This window comes from Scyliorhinus torazame, chromosome 9, assembly GCF_047496885.1.
Source record: "Scyliorhinus torazame isolate Kashiwa2021f chromosome 9, sScyTor2.1, whole genome shotgun sequence".
Classification (NCBI taxonomy): Eukaryota; Metazoa; Chordata; class Chondrichthyes; order Carcharhiniformes; family Scyliorhinidae; genus Scyliorhinus; species Scyliorhinus torazame.
The window spans coordinates 196,791,125-196,806,404 of NC_092715.1; the positions used below are offsets into that span (position 1 = coordinate 196,791,125).

The following is a 15,280-nucleotide window of genomic DNA, read 5'->3' on the forward strand; positions in this document are numbered from 1 at the left end:
AATGGTTTTCTGAGACAAGCTAATGAACAACCTTGTAAACGCCGCTTTTAATGACCCGAAAGTATTTTGTTGACATTTGGAAGGTTTCTGTTCAGACTCAGCGACTCGCTGTGAGAATAGTGCCTGGATGTCCCCTTGCTCCAAAGATTTGTCAGCTCTCCCTTTCATCTGGCAGATTTATCTCTCCTGTATTTGCAAGAGCGTTCATCGGGAAATGCACTGTATTAATTCACGTTAAAATTCATTTTAATCTTTCGTCTGTTGACAGGTTGAAAATCATTGCCCACCCATCGAAAAAAAACCGCATGGTTTCTGCTTTATTCTCTGCTGCTCCAGACGTTGCGTCCTCTGGTGCTGCCACACCGTCCACTTGCCGCCCCCTGTGGGCTGAGGAACGGCAGTGATGTGTGTAACTTGCAGCGCACCGCTTTTCCCATCCTGTGGACGGCATGTGCTCCAAGACCAATAAATGGCCAGAAAAGGCAACGGGGATAAAGAAAGGGATTCGTTTCTTTCTGGGGTTTCTCGTCACAAACCCCACCTCACCTCCTCCCCCCAGCTATTCACATTCCTGGTATCACTGTTGCGTAAATACCAAGCACACGGCGTGACTTTATCACATACCAGGCACATGTTCCTTTTCACAAGAGGCTTTGCTGTGTATTTGATCATTCTCTATAAAGTAACCACACCTTTCCTGTGCTGCCACCCCCCCTCCCTCCCTCCCACCCAACCCCAACCCCAAATCTTCTTATCCCTCAGCAAATGTCGTTTACTGGTCCTTTCAGTTGTCAGCGAAGGTTTATTTTCTCTTCCAGCTGCCTTTCTGTCCGTGCAGTTAGTTGAATCTTTCGCGGCAATAACAATAAATATGCGTCTGCTTCTCAATGTGCCTTGTCTGTTTGGTGTATGTGTGTGTGAGGGGAGGCGGGTAACCTATGCATTGACTGTGTGGATGTGGGGTTGATTTAACCCTGTATCTGTGAAGTAGGCTCGCTCTCTAACTCAGTGGGAGAGCTGATTGTATCCAGCATTGAAGGTGCTCAGCCTGTCTGAGAGAGAGAGAGAGAGGAGGGGGGACCGACGCGCATGCTCGGGGCGGCTTGTGCTCTCCCACAGTCAGTAATAAGAGACAGAGACACACACACATATAGAGAGTGAGTGAGAGAGTGTAAATACAATGTCCGCCATCGGCGGGGGCTCCGTCTGTACTTTCACACCAAACACCAACAGCAACTCTCCACTTTGCATCAACTGCCTCTGAGGCCTGTCCCTCCCTCCCTCTCTCTCTCTCTGAGGATGGCCGCCTCGGTAAGTAACCCTCAAAAAAATAAGCCCCACATCTCTGCTGTTGAGTGGCCCGAAGCTGACAGGGTGTTTTATAAATATATTTGCCCAGAGTTGTTTTTTTATTGTTGCCACATGCCTGTGGATTGCAGTAAGCCGCCAGCTTCCCCCTATGGTGTCCACAGTCTTTAGTCCAGTCCAGGGGAGGGAGGCTCGGAGGAGCCCTGGCGCCTTTCGCTGCTCCTGTCGTCCGCTGCCTCTCTCCCTCTCCCTCCCCCTCCGGCTCCCGGCACCCAGGCTCCTAGCTTCATGTTTAACGTGCTCTCTCTCTCCCTTTCAGTGTGCCGCTGTTCAGGTTAAACTGGAGTTAGGCCATCGGGCCCAGGTTCGGAAAAAACCCACGGTGGAAGGTTTCACCCACGACTGGATGGTCTTTGTCAGGGGTCCGGAGCACAGCAATATTCAGCACTTTGTGGAGAAAGTCGTTTTTCACTTGCACGACAGCTTCCCCAGACCTAAGCGGGGTAAGAAAAGAATTCAACGACAATCGCGCACACAAAAAAAAGAAATGTATTTATTTTGGTTTCAAGACCCGGTTGTATTTTCTGTGGAGTCTTGCTCCTGCGGGTCATAACCTTTTTTTTTTGCGTTCATTTTAAACTCAGGTGTCTTCAAAGAGTCCGCTGGGAGTGGGTGGGTTTATGAAACAACAGCAGGAAGGCATTTGCCATAAGCTTGTGCAACAATGTTTAAATATTGGTGTGTTTGTTATTCAATGTAGCGATACAATCTCTACACTGAGCTTCATACACTCGGGTACTCTAGCCTCTCACTAAACTGGCAGTAACAATATTTCAAATAGACCCTGTTTTAACATTTTGAGATGCTGCTTTGTGTTTTGCTGGATGCACTAGATTGAGATTACATAAAGTACTGAAACAGTTTTTCCAAGTTGGCGTGTTTTGAGGTCGTTACTTCACACGTGTGCTGTTGGTCAGTTCAGTGATCCTGCGTGTAGACAGCGAGGATTATAACTGGGCATTTGTTCCGTTAATCGTAGGGAATTGCTTTCATCGCCGATTTTTAGACCAGTGCAGGCAACAACCATTCACAGTCTGCGTTTGGTTCCTCAACTTCTGTACCTTAAACACCCACTTGCGGTTGGAAACAAGTGCGGTAGTGACAAACAAGCGCGATGAAACTGCGTTTAATATAACACTTGTCTGCAAACCCCAACTTCAGGTTATTGGCGTACATGTAAAATACAAGACATTTGTAGGTAAATTGGAAATACCTTTGTGTGTGTGTTGGGGGGGGGGGGGGTACTTAAAGTTTTGAATCTAGCCTCTGAATCCGACTCGAACAGGTAAAGCTGTCATTTTGCACAACAGTCACGGGGAAGTGTCCGAAATATTCCCAGAACTTTACATGCCCTAAAATAATAGTTGCTCCCTGTTCTGTCAAGTCTTCTGAACTGAGATTGCCAGGTACTCAACTGTTGGGTTGGTCATATTCTTGTGAATTAAGGTTAATGCCAGTGCACAACAAGCCCAGAGTTTAGCTTATGCAATATGTGAGAGCAAGAAAATATGTTGGAGCGTCCGAGAAATGTCTTAACTGACGTATTCGCTGTTGTTCCAGGCGTTTTGGGTTTGTGGGGAGATGCGCAGCGTTGGCTGGTTGCTACTGTGTTGCAGCGATAAGGAGACTGGGGCTCAATGTGAATCAGGATTTGAGGGGGAACCGCCCATCAGGAACAGCGCCACTCTTTCCAGCCCCCCCCCCCCCCATTACATGTCAGGTCTACCTTTGACCACAAATAAGCGTTTTAACACGTTCCCTAGCAACTTCCATCAAACGTTGGTGCACGTTTTGAGTGGAAGGGAGGGCATACTTAAGTTATACAGTGTCTCCTGAATTCAGTTTGATCCTGTTCGTTTTATTTAAGGTGCTTTAAAGAGCCTCGAGGGCGCAAAAGGGGGCCTTTTGGTCATGCTGCGTTCTGAAGAGCAATCCAGTCAATCCCATTCCCACCCTCTATCCCGTAAACCTGCAAGTTTATTTCTGCCCGTCCAGTTTTATTTTTGAAGTATCTGTTTTCACCACCCTCCTAACCAGTTCTTAAACCCCACTTTTCCTATTGTACAATTGTTCGCTAATTTGGGGGGATCATTTGACCTGGGGGTGAGTTGTGGGGGGGGGGGGGGGGGGGGGAGAGAGGCAGGGCGGACAGATAGGAATGTCACTAGGCCAATCTAAGAAAATTAATGTAATGTTTTCCTTTCAAGATCTGCTCCATGTTTGGTCAACTTCAGTCCCTGAAGGGAGAAGGCAGTGGCTCTGAAAAATCAAAAAATAGATTTTTGACGTGTCATGCTGAAGATTTTTGGGTTGAATGGGATGGGTGTATAAACTTGCAACTCAGTCAGATCATTATTGTAACTCAATAGGGAATGCTTCCTTTTCTGGTATCAACTACTTGACTCATTGTATAGGTAAAATCACATGCTTCTCAATTCCTACGTGTAGATACTTTATGATGAACGGAAAACTTTGTCATGATTCAAGGCATCAGAAAGGTCAGAGGGCCTGTGATATTCATTCATTTGTTCACTCATTCATTCACCCATCCGTTTATGAAATGTGGTACTTAACATCCCATGTTAGTTAAATTGGATTGTAACCATGCTTGATTAATTATCAATTGATTCTGAGGTCTGTCTTCAGAGGCATACAAAAGCATAGTAAATCTGAGACGGATAGCTCTACATTCACTCTTGTTTGTTATGGTAACTTAACTCCTTTTGAACTTGTCAAAGGACCTCTGGTGTTGTATACGTTGATAAATAACACCTGATATAATTTTGTCACGTAAAGTGAGCCGAGTTGCTGTCTTCAAACCTATAAAATTGAAAGTGACAGGAAAAGCAATTTGTCTGTTAACCAATTACATATGCAGCTTGTGGTAGTAATTAAAAAATACACAGTAGATGTCTGGCTTTGCAATAACTTTTATTTTGTGGAATACTTTTTTTTTGTAGGCCCAGGGTGCACTTCACGTACCTGGGACCAAATCAAGCAGTTGGTAGGTTTTGAGAAGGCTTTGAAAAGTGAGATAGGAAGTGGTAAGATAAATGGCTTTGGGGAAGGAGCTCCAAGGCGTATGAATTCAAAAGAAAGCAGGGGAGGAAAGATGATAGCAGGAACATAACTTGCAGAACTACGATGGGGTACAGCCCTGAAGAGATTTGTAGAGGAGAGTGAGACTGACTCGGAGGGAAGCTCCCTTGGCACTAATCTAATTGAAGGAAATAGAAATGGGTGATTGGGAGCAAGAAGATTGAATGCAAGATCATATAATCTGTAGAGAAGGTGATGCACTGCTATGGGAAAATGGGGAGAAAACTGCTGGTTGTGTAGGATGGGGAATTTGAAGTTGGGGGAAACATTTTCAGCTCTGCTAGGAAGGGGAAAGATGTCGATCTTGGGACGTCTGCATCATAAAACAGTATTGAAGATCCACGCTTTACAGTTTATAAACCCACTGTTTGTTAACCCTATCAATTTTGCTAAAATGGGCTAGTTTGTACAAAGAATTGCCATCCACAGAACTCCAAAGTACTCTTGTAAATTTCAAATAATTTGAAGTCACTTCATATGTTGCACTTCAGACAGCTGGAACTGTTGATAATATTAGTGCTGTAACTTGAATAAAACACTTGAATGTAAAATATCATCTGTAGGAAAAAGAAACTAGCACTGCTGATGTCACCCAGATGCACTGAAGTGCTGCTCAGTTAACAAATTAATTTTGAAGAGGAGGATTCATTGACTGCCACATTTTCTTAATGCGATAATCTGTTTTGATGGTGCCGATTGAGGGATAACACTAGGAGAACTCCTCTGCTGTCCTTGAATAGGGCCACAGGAATATTTTCACCTAAATGGGCAGACAGTATTTTATTTAGCATCTTGTCTGAAAGACCTGTATTGTCCCTTGTACCACTAACTTTCTGGAATTTAAGTCTGGTAAATGTAACAATCCGTGTAGTTACTAAGTCCCCTTGTGAGGAGTACCTATGTATTTAGGAAAGTCCAGCTGGTATTTAAGAAATAATCATTTGATGTCCTCTTCCATTTCAGGTGGCAAAATCTGGGAAAATGCTTTTTAAAAAAAAAAAATAATCACCAGTGTATTCATTGCTTAAAATAACTTTTTACATGTGTAAAATTAGTTTCTTCACTTTTTTTTCTGACTGAAGTTGAGAGCTGATAAGCTTCAGATCTTAAGCTGCCAAATGTTTAATACTTCAAAAGTTTGTATTACTGTTCTGTAATTTTTACGAATTGGGTTTGTCTTCATTGTACATCCAGTGCTGAGCAATTGAATTATATCGCATCATTGGTTCATGGCATTATGGTCTGAAAGTGCATCTGATTATTAAGATGAAACCTGAGGATACCTTTTTGTGTGACTTTAGCATGTATTCCTTTAGCGGTAGAAGCTATCTGACAAGTACAATAGTGTTTTTTTTTTCTTTAACAATGATTGTAGGTAATGTTTTTAGGAGTGTCTTAGGTTGTTTTGTTCATTGAACTGCAAATTCCGAGAAACAAAATGCTGAAGTACACAAGTCAATTGGCATTTTTGTTGGATGAATTTTGATGCTTTTTAGGTTTGTACCTTGGGGACTAGAGGCACAGTTGTTTTTTAAATGGAAATAACCATGTTCCGAGGCTGTAAAAGGTTCCGATTTATGATTGGGAAGAGGATGAAGACATTGAAGTTGTATTTGTATCTCAGCTGGAGAGTTGGTCCAGTGTTGCTGGCAGAAAATTGGTAGGAATAATAAGCGTTGTAATTTTGCTGATGTTTCTTGGGCGGACATGTACACTCTTCGAACTCATGTATTCCTGTAACAAAGGGTATTGCAGGCTCAGATTAGTAAAAACATTGATGATTTTCTTTGTGTCCCACTGTGCTTTCCAGAGACCTCGTAAAAGGTTTTTTTGTGTGTATCACTGTCTACTTGAATCTTGAGGAATGAATCCTTTCTCCTACATCTCAATCAAGGAGTGTGTGTGTGCTATTTTTGGCAGGTTAAAAATATTTAAAACAAAATGCCCGAAACAACATGTCAAGTCTACAATTAATGTGTGGACCCATTTTGATGAAGGCCCTATAGTTAACAAGCTCAACTGATATGCTGATGTTTGCTGAGTGTTCTCAGCATTTTCTGGTTTCATTCTAGATTTCCATGATTTGTGCTTTTGCCTAAGCGTACTTAATTGGGTTTTGAAGTAAGTCAGAAGGGACACGCAGTGTTAATGCTTCTCTTTTAAATTACTATCCTCCTCTTGCCTCCTTTTTACACTAATACTAGGGTGGCCGAGGAAACCTGGATGTTCACCAGACGTCATATGCCATGTAATGTTTCGACTCATCCTTGTGAGGAATTCCAGCTGTAAATGGAACATTTTCCCTTTGCTAGCATCCAAGCGTGCCCAGATTAAGCATCATGCACCCAGATGCAAAGTAAATCCTTCTCTGTGCACATACACTTAAAACAAAATGCAGCCTGCAGCATTGAAATTCTTGCACTTATCACTGATTTGTGTCGGAAATTTAGCAATGGCAAAATAATCTTCAACTTTACATCTCCTCCAGTTCCTTTTACACTTGTTAGCCTTGTCCATAACTGCCCCTTTGTCATATTTTTAAACTCCAGACAGAGGCTTTAGGATATGCTGTTTTTGTTATTTTTCCAATTCAGAGACAATTTAATGTGGCCAATCCACCTACCCTGCACATATTTGGGTTGTGGGGGTGAGACGTATGCACAATACTAGGGTGGCCTGTGGGGGTGAGACGTATGCACAATACTAGGGTGGCCGAGGAAACCTGGATGTTCACCAGACGTCATATGCCATGTAATGTTTCTACTCGGGGACACCAGGAGAATGTACAAACTCCACACGGACAATAACCTGGGTCCTCAGCACCGTTGAGGCAGCAGTCCACCTGGATATGCTGTTTGAGTGTAATTAAAAGGCTTTGGTGTGTGACTGAGCTATAGACAGCAGCCAACTGATTAGAAGCCAATTTTTATATCGAGGCTGTTTTTAGGGTGCCATAAAGCAACACTGAGAACAGAGGGTGTGGATGCATTGCAAATTGAACTTGATTGTTGGCGTGTTCACACTGAAACTGAAGAAATATATTAATAGGACACAAAGAAACAAAAGACTACCTGCCAAAAGACTACTCGAGCAGCCCTGGGTAAGCATGAATTTGATGTTTTGGTAGCTTCCCAGACATTATCCTGTACTGGCTATGTATGTCATCTTTCCTATGTTGTCATAATGTGGTAATGGAGAAAATGATGGCTACTGTTATCCGCATATCCCCTGCCCCCCCCCCCCCCCCTTCTTGCTGTTAAATCAGCAAAATATATTAGTTGGGGAGAGACTACCTTCATGCTAAACTTCGGCTCTTACTTAATTCAGGATTTTGCCTCCTCTCTTGAAAGTTATATTACAACTAGATGGCAGTGTATTCCATAGTTGATAGTTTTCATATAAATGTATCTAAAATGCTTTGCTAATGCATGGGATTTGGCTAAAATTTAATTGAGCATTCCAAAAATTGGAGAAAATGTCTAGCAAAACCTGCTAATCGCTTAGCGCGATTGCATGTGGAAAAGGAACAGAATTCTATTTTCAAAAAGAACTCTTTAATCGTTCCCTCTCCACCATTCTTTTTACATTATTAAAGGGAGAATTTAACTTTAAGGAATTTATATGTGCTTGGTTTTCTAAGGAGATGTGCACTTTTAATCAAACATTTTGATGCCTGATGTTAAAGGGCATTTTACCCGATGTTAAAGGGCATTGTCCAGTAGGTAGCCTCTGAACCTGCTGGCCACAAGCTGCCATTCACGGTCACAATAATTAATACCCAGGAACTGTGCAGACCCCTTCCCTGGTGACCTCTGTTACCGACTCGAGTGTCCTTCGAACTTCAGGAACATGCATAATTGTGACTTTTCATTCTGATGAAAGACATTTCTCTGGAGCCCTTCTATTGCGACAGTTAACTTTTAAGGTTATTTGATCTCTGGATTTCACTAAATAAGAAGTCTGGAAGTTTAAACTCCTGTGTGTGTAACACTTGCTTTTCTGAGCATCACTTAGTTCAAAGTTTTTTCAAAACTGTTCATCATATTATTCGGAGACTAACCAAGGCTGTTGTAACTAACCAACATGATTTATGATTTACCGAGCCATCGAGCCCCAAAATTTGAAACTCTTCCTCATAAATCCCTTTGCCTGAGCTTTTTGTTTTGGTTACACATTCACTCATCTCCCCTAATTTTTATTTGCCATTCTTTTATGTTTTCCATTCACCTCCCCCCTCCATTTCCATCTATCCTTGAAACATGATTGAGCATTTTGTAGAAGTAGACTTTACATGTGTATGGTAAAAACCATGATGTTCGAAGCACTTGGCAACCAATGAGCTACTTTCTATAAGAGTGACGACACAAAGAAAAATGTGGCAAATCTGGCTGCCAATTTTTTTTTTAACAAACAATTTTATTGAGGTATTTTTTGGCATTGTAAACAGTTACAGATAACAGAAATGTGCAAGCATCAATATAAAACCAATACTTCAATCCAACCATACTGCACATGCCCGCTCCTCTCCCCTAGACACTACCTGCCCATTTGTCCCTCCTATTCTACTCTAATCCCCCCCCCCCGCCCTTGCTGACGTTCACTCTCCCACGAAAAAGTCGATGAATGGTTGCCACCTTCGGGTGAACCCCAGTACAGATCCCCTCAAGGCGAACTTAATTTTTTCCATACCCAGCAAACCTGACATGTCCGAAAACCATAGTTCGGTCTTCGGGGGTTTTGAGTTCCTCCATCCCAGCAGTATTCGCTGCCGGGCTATTAGGGAAGCAAAGGCCAGAGCACCTGCCTCTTTCTTCCCCTGGACTCCCGGGTCTTCCGAAACCCCCAAAATTGCTGCCCCTGGACTCATCACCACCCTTGTTTTCAGCACCCGGGACATGACCCTGGCTGCCAATTTTTGACAAAAATCAATGAGAAAAACAATTTTGAGGGTTACCTGCTGGCTAGGAGAGTAGGTGAACATACTGTTCTTAAACTCTCCGTCTGTCCTGTTGCTATAAACGTAGCCATATTTACCCCTACCAGCTTTTGGTTCTGTCACTGAGCATTTTGTGAACAACTAAACTCCTTCAATCCCCTCCTTAACAAAATTGATATTCGCTTGGGCAAATATGGACTAATTAAAGAAAGCCAACACAGATTTGTTTTGGGCAAGTTGTTTTTAACTAGAGGATTTTGACTTTGCTGACTAGATTAAAGTTGAAGCCCATGGTATAAAAGGGAAAGTGGCAACATTATATACAAATTTGGCTGAGTAACGAGAATCAACGAGTGGTGAACAATTTGTTTTTATTTCTGACTGGAAGAAGGTATACAGTGAGACTCTCCAAGATCTGTGCTCGGACTGCAGCTTTTCTTGAGTTTATGCAAATGACCAAGACTTGGGTGTTTAGGGCACAAATTCAAAAGTTGTGGATGTGTTGTGCACCAAGCAAGATGATTGACTGAATTGACTTCCAGGATGATGGAATAGCTGCACATGTGGCAGACGAAATTTAATGCAGAGAAGTGTGAACAGATACGTTTTCCATGGAGAATGAGGAGAAGTGGTATAAAGTAGAGATCATTCGAAAGCGGGGGTGGGGCGTGGTAAACATGGACAAATCATTGAAGGTGACAGGACAGGTTGAGAATATGGAATCCTGGGCTAAGGTCACAGAGTGCAAAAACAAAGAGCTTATCCTGAACCTTTGGCAGTCACTGGTTTGGCCTCAACCAGAGTATTGTGCCCAAATCTGCACACCACATTTCGGAAGAATGTGAAGGCTTTAAAGAGGGTGCAGCAAAGATTTTAAGAGAATAGTTTGGACTTCAGTTATGGCGATATATTGGCTAAGCTTGGGTTGTTCTCCTTGGAGAAGAGGAGAGGAGATTGCTAGAGGTGTTCAGATATGAGTGGCTTGGACAGAATAAAGGAGGAACTGTTGCGTTGGGGACCAGAGGGCTCTGATTTTAAGGTGAATGGCAAAAAAAAGACAATTTTATGTAGCAAGTGGTGATGTGGAATGTGCTGCCTGCGTGTAGTCTGGAGGCAGATTCAATCGTGGCTTTCAAAAAAGGGAATTGGATAATTATCTAATTTAAAAAAAAAAAAAATGCAGGGCAGCAGGGAAATGGTAGGGGAGTGGCATGGACACATGGTCAAATAGCCTCCTTCTGTGCTGCAATCAGTCAGTCTATGATAAATGTGAGGTGGCACAAGTTAAATTCAGTGAAAGGTACATTTTAAATTCTTTCACAATGATCAACAAATTGAACCAACTTTCAGGAAGGGTAGTTGATGGAATAACTCTTGATCAGTTCAGAAAGCAAAACTGTGATAAGAGTTGGACAACGTTTCTTCCTGAATGTTGTATTTGTGAAACGAGGCTTGGATTGAATTTGTTTATTGCCACATGGTACCGAGGTACAGTGAAAAGTATTCTGCGTGCAGTTCAGACAGATCACTCCGAAAAGAAAATAAATCGGGCAAACATAAAATACACAATGTAACTACATACACTGGCATTGGGTGAAGCATACAGGAGTATAGTACTACTAAGTAGAGAAGATGTGTAGAGAGATCAGATTAATCCATAAGAGGTTTGTTTAGGAATCTGGTAACAGTGGGAAGAAGCTGGTTTTGAATCTGTTCGAGCATGTTCTCAGGCGTTTTATCACCTGCCCGATGGAAGAAGTTGGAAGAGTGAATAAGCCGGATGAAATGAAATAAAATATTGAGAATATTCAGCAGGTCAGGTAACATCGACAATGTTAACATTTCAGGTAAAGGCTTAAAGGGCAGCCAATTGAGAAGATGAGTACTGTTCCTTGCAGGGAGGTCACCATGAGAGCGAGGTGTAGAATTAAAATGACACAGGCAATTGGAAGCTCAGGTTCATACTGTCCGCATTTGGGCACCTTGATTCTCTGGAATGACATTGAATGGATGTAATCGATCTGAGGTTAAAATGTTATATAATTTGAAGTATTTATTTTGTCCAATTTGAATATACTTGAGTATCTTGCAATGGCGGTGTCCTTTATTTGTGGAGGAAATTGTCGTCTTTGACTTTTTGTTCGTCAGCAACTTATCAGTTTTTATGACTGGCATGAAGGAAAAGCTTGACTTAGCTGATGGCACTCTTGCATGTGAATTAGGAAGTTGCAGGTTCAAATTCCGTTTCAAAACATGTACATATACAAATCGTTACTTCAGAGGAATACTATTATCATTGCCACCTTTTCTTTTGGCTGCATTTGATGCTGAGGTCATATCTGCCTATGCAAATGAATGTAAATTTTTCCGTGCCCAGGCCAACATTGTTCTACAGCAGCCCCACTAAAACTGATTTAATTGATTAGTCATTTAAAAACAAATAATTCATGGGATGTGGGCTTAGCTGGCTAGCCCAGAATTTATTGCCCATCACTAATTGCCCTTGAGAGGCTGGAGCTGCCTTCGTGAAACACTGCAGTCCATGTGGTGTCTGTGTACCCACAGTGATGTTAGGAAGGGAGTTCCAGGATTGTGACCTAGCACACTAATCGGATGGCGATGTATTTTCTAGCCAAGATGGTGTGTGGTTGAGGGAACTTCCAGGTGGTGTTCCCATGTGTCTGTCATCCTTGTCCTTCTAGATGGTAGCGGTCGGGGTTTGAGAGGTGTTGCCGAAGGAGCCTTGTTGAGTTCTTGCAGTGCATCTTGTAGATGGTACACATGGCTGCCACTGTGTGTCAGTGGTGGAGGGACTGAATGTTTGTGGAAGGGTTGCCAATCAAGCGTGTTGCTTTGTCCTATATGTTGTCGAGCTTCATGAGTGCTGTTGGAGCTGCACTCATCCAAGTAAGTGGACAGTATTCCACTACACTCCTGACTTGTGCCTTGTAGATGGTGGACAGACTTTGGGGAGTCAGGAGGTCAATTACTCGACTCTGACGTGCACTTGTCGCCACAGTATTTGTATGGTTGGTCCAGTTCAGTTTCTGGTCCATGGTAACCCTGAAAATTTTGATAGTGGGGATTCAGCGATGGTAATGCCATTGAATGTCGAGAGGAGATGATTAGATTCTCTCTTGTAGGAGATGGGCATTGCCTAGAACTTGTGTTGCACAAATGTAACTTACCCCATGTCAGCCCAAGCCTGGATATTGACCATATCTTGCTGCAAATGGGCACGGACAGCCTCAGTGTCTTGAGGAGTTGCAAATGTGCCAAACATTATGTAATTATCAGCAAAAATCCCCACTTCTGCTCTTATGATGAAAGAAAGGTAATTGAAGCAGCTGAAGATGGCAGGGCCTACCGGACTACCCTGAGAAACTCCAGTGGTGATGTCCTGGAACTGAGATGTTTGACTTCCAGCAACCACAACTAGCTGCCTTTTGTTCCAGGTCTGACTCCAACCCTTCGGAGAGTTTTCTCCTGGTTCCCATTGGCATGTTGCTAGGGCTCCTTGATGTTATACTCTATCAAATGCTGCCTTGATGTCCAGGGCAGCCACTCTTACCTCGCCTCTGGAGTTCAGTTCTTGTTTGATCGAAGGCTATAATGAGGTCAGGAGCTGAGCGAACCTGGCAGAACCCAAACTGAGTGACACTGAGCAGGTTATTGATGAGCATGATGCCTTCTGATGGAGTAGACTGATGGGGTGATAATTTCCTGGATTGGATTTGGCCAGTTTCTTGTCAACAGGACATTGCCAGTGTTATGGCTGTACTGGAACAGCTTGTCCAGGGACTTGGAAAGTTCTATTGCTGGAATGTTGTCGGGACATTCTTTGTTGTATCCAGTGCCTCCAACAGTTCCTTGATATCACCTGGAGTGAATTAATTTGGCTGAAGACTGGATCTGATGTTGGAAAGAGGACAGGATGGACCATCCACTCTGTACTTATGTCTAAAGGCTGCTGCAAATGCTCAGCCTCCGCTTTTGCACTGATGTGCTGGGCTCTCCATCATTGAGGATGGAGATATTTATGCAGCCCAGTGAGTTGTCTACCACCATTCCCTGTTATCTGGTGATTATTGTGGAATCCTGCTATAGTTGCTGTGTTTGTTCTAGAAAAATAATTGTATAGCATTGCAGGATATTCAAAGGCAATGAAAAGGGCTTTGGAAATGCAAGTTTAAAAATAATAATAATAATAATCCTTTTGGAAAGTACGTGAAACATGGTAGTTCATCTGAAGGAATTCTCCATGATAAACTTTTGCACTTACATCAAGGAGAAACTGGTTTCTGCATTGTTACTTTGTTTGGTTCAAATACTCAAGGTCTCAAAAAACAGATTATCTGGTTATTACCACATGCTGTTGGTGGGACCTTGCTGAGTGCACATTGTCTGTCGTATTTTCTACATTATAGCAATGACGACAGTTGTTCCAAAGCAAAAATAACCGGAGCAGTTTGAATTGATTTAGTTGGAATGCTAAAATTGAGTTTTTACTGGATCTATATGGCAGCTTTTTTCTCGTTAATTCTGCCTTCCAACTAGCGCAGATGTGTATGCGCATACAATTTTAAAGTTACTTGCTTATGTGGGTCCTCCAATATACAGAATTTCAAGAATTCAATTTTTTTTTAGTGATGCAGCTACAAAAATAAAATGGAACTGGTTTGTGGCCAGCATTTGTGCTGCTCCATTTTAATTTGTTTCTCTCTATCCCTCCTCCCCGCAGCAATAACCGGTTTAGATTAGACAACAACTACATCCTGGTTTACATGGGGGCAAGTTAACCTAAATAGTTGAAATAATGCAGTATAGTTTGCTGTACTGAGCAATTTTAGAATTGTGTCCACATCTAGCTGATCCTTGAATAGCTTACGGCCTAAAGTTGTTTCTTTTTTAAGTTGAGTATTCTGGCAATGGATTTTCATTATTTATAATGTGCAGCATATGTGTATGATCTGTGGTTTTGTTATATAATAATTACCTGTATGTTTTTCAAAACTCGAACTAACTGTTATTGTGATTTTAGTTTCAAATAATTGTAACTTTTGGCTGAAAGTGAAAGGATCTTCAAATTCTTTGTTGGAAAAGTTCACAACTTGCACACGTAAGCTTTTTAATTTTAAAATTAAATCACTTTACATATTGGGAATGCAGGTTTGTTTATATTTTGGAACTTTCTGAATGCTAGACACAATTACTAATCCTTCATATCCTGAGTATCCTTATGCCTTTCCTCAAATCCTCAAGTATAGTAATTTGAAGAAGAATTTATCTTTAAATCTGTCAAAAACACGTTGAAGAATTGGTATGCCCAGCATCGCATGTTGAGGTTAGAGCTCACCAATTGCTTTGAACCTTAAGGCAAGCCCAGAAATCAAAGAGAATCCAAGAATTTGGCAGTAATTGTTTTATGACTTGCCAGAAATCATACCTAACTTCTATAGGTGGAGCACAAAGGATGGCTTTGAAGTGACAGGTTGGTGCTGCTAGCAAGAAACAAAAAAAAAGAAATGGGAAAGCTAAGGGAGCTGGAAAGTACGTGTAAACAGGAACTGCACCATAAATGCAAATTCTTATATGGTTTTCTCAATGAAAGGACTTCTCAGGAAGTAGTTTATTGAAGCATAGTTAATAAGGCTGTCTGCTGCTGGGTCACTTCCTCAAATCATGAGCTGCTGCAAAAACTTATTCTTGCAACATTTCTATCTTGTTTGTAGGACAGTGAACATCTGGAGAACAAAAGTCACAGCTCATTGAGGCAGTCGTCTCAAATGACAAAATGGTTTCTGATTTTTATATGTTGATAGAAAACTATTACCTCGAAGCTGCAATGAGCTTGGAGTAATATTTTCTTTGACTTGG

The 15,280-nt window shown here is 42.0% G+C and overlaps 1 protein-coding gene across 3 annotated transcripts in view; it reads left to right on the top strand.

The window, feature by feature from the left end:
- Positions 1-1,081: 1,081 nt before the first annotated feature.
- mllt3 (MLLT3 super elongation complex subunit) overlaps positions 1,082-15,280 on the top strand; it is a 187,169-nt gene continuing 172,970 nt past the window's right edge. Inside the window, exons 1-2 of one of the 3 annotated variants that reach the window (XM_072516933.1) lie at positions 1,082-1,311; positions 1,628-1,811. In XM_072516933.1, coding sequence (XP_072373034.1) covers positions 1,300-1,311; positions 1,628-1,811 — 196 coding nt within the window. In that variant the 5' untranslated portion in view covers positions 1,082-1,299. Of the gene's footprint in view, positions 1,312-1,627; positions 1,812-15,280 lie in introns of those variants that run through there. The other 2 variants (XM_072516934.1, XM_072516935.1) reach the window with 2 other exon arrangements.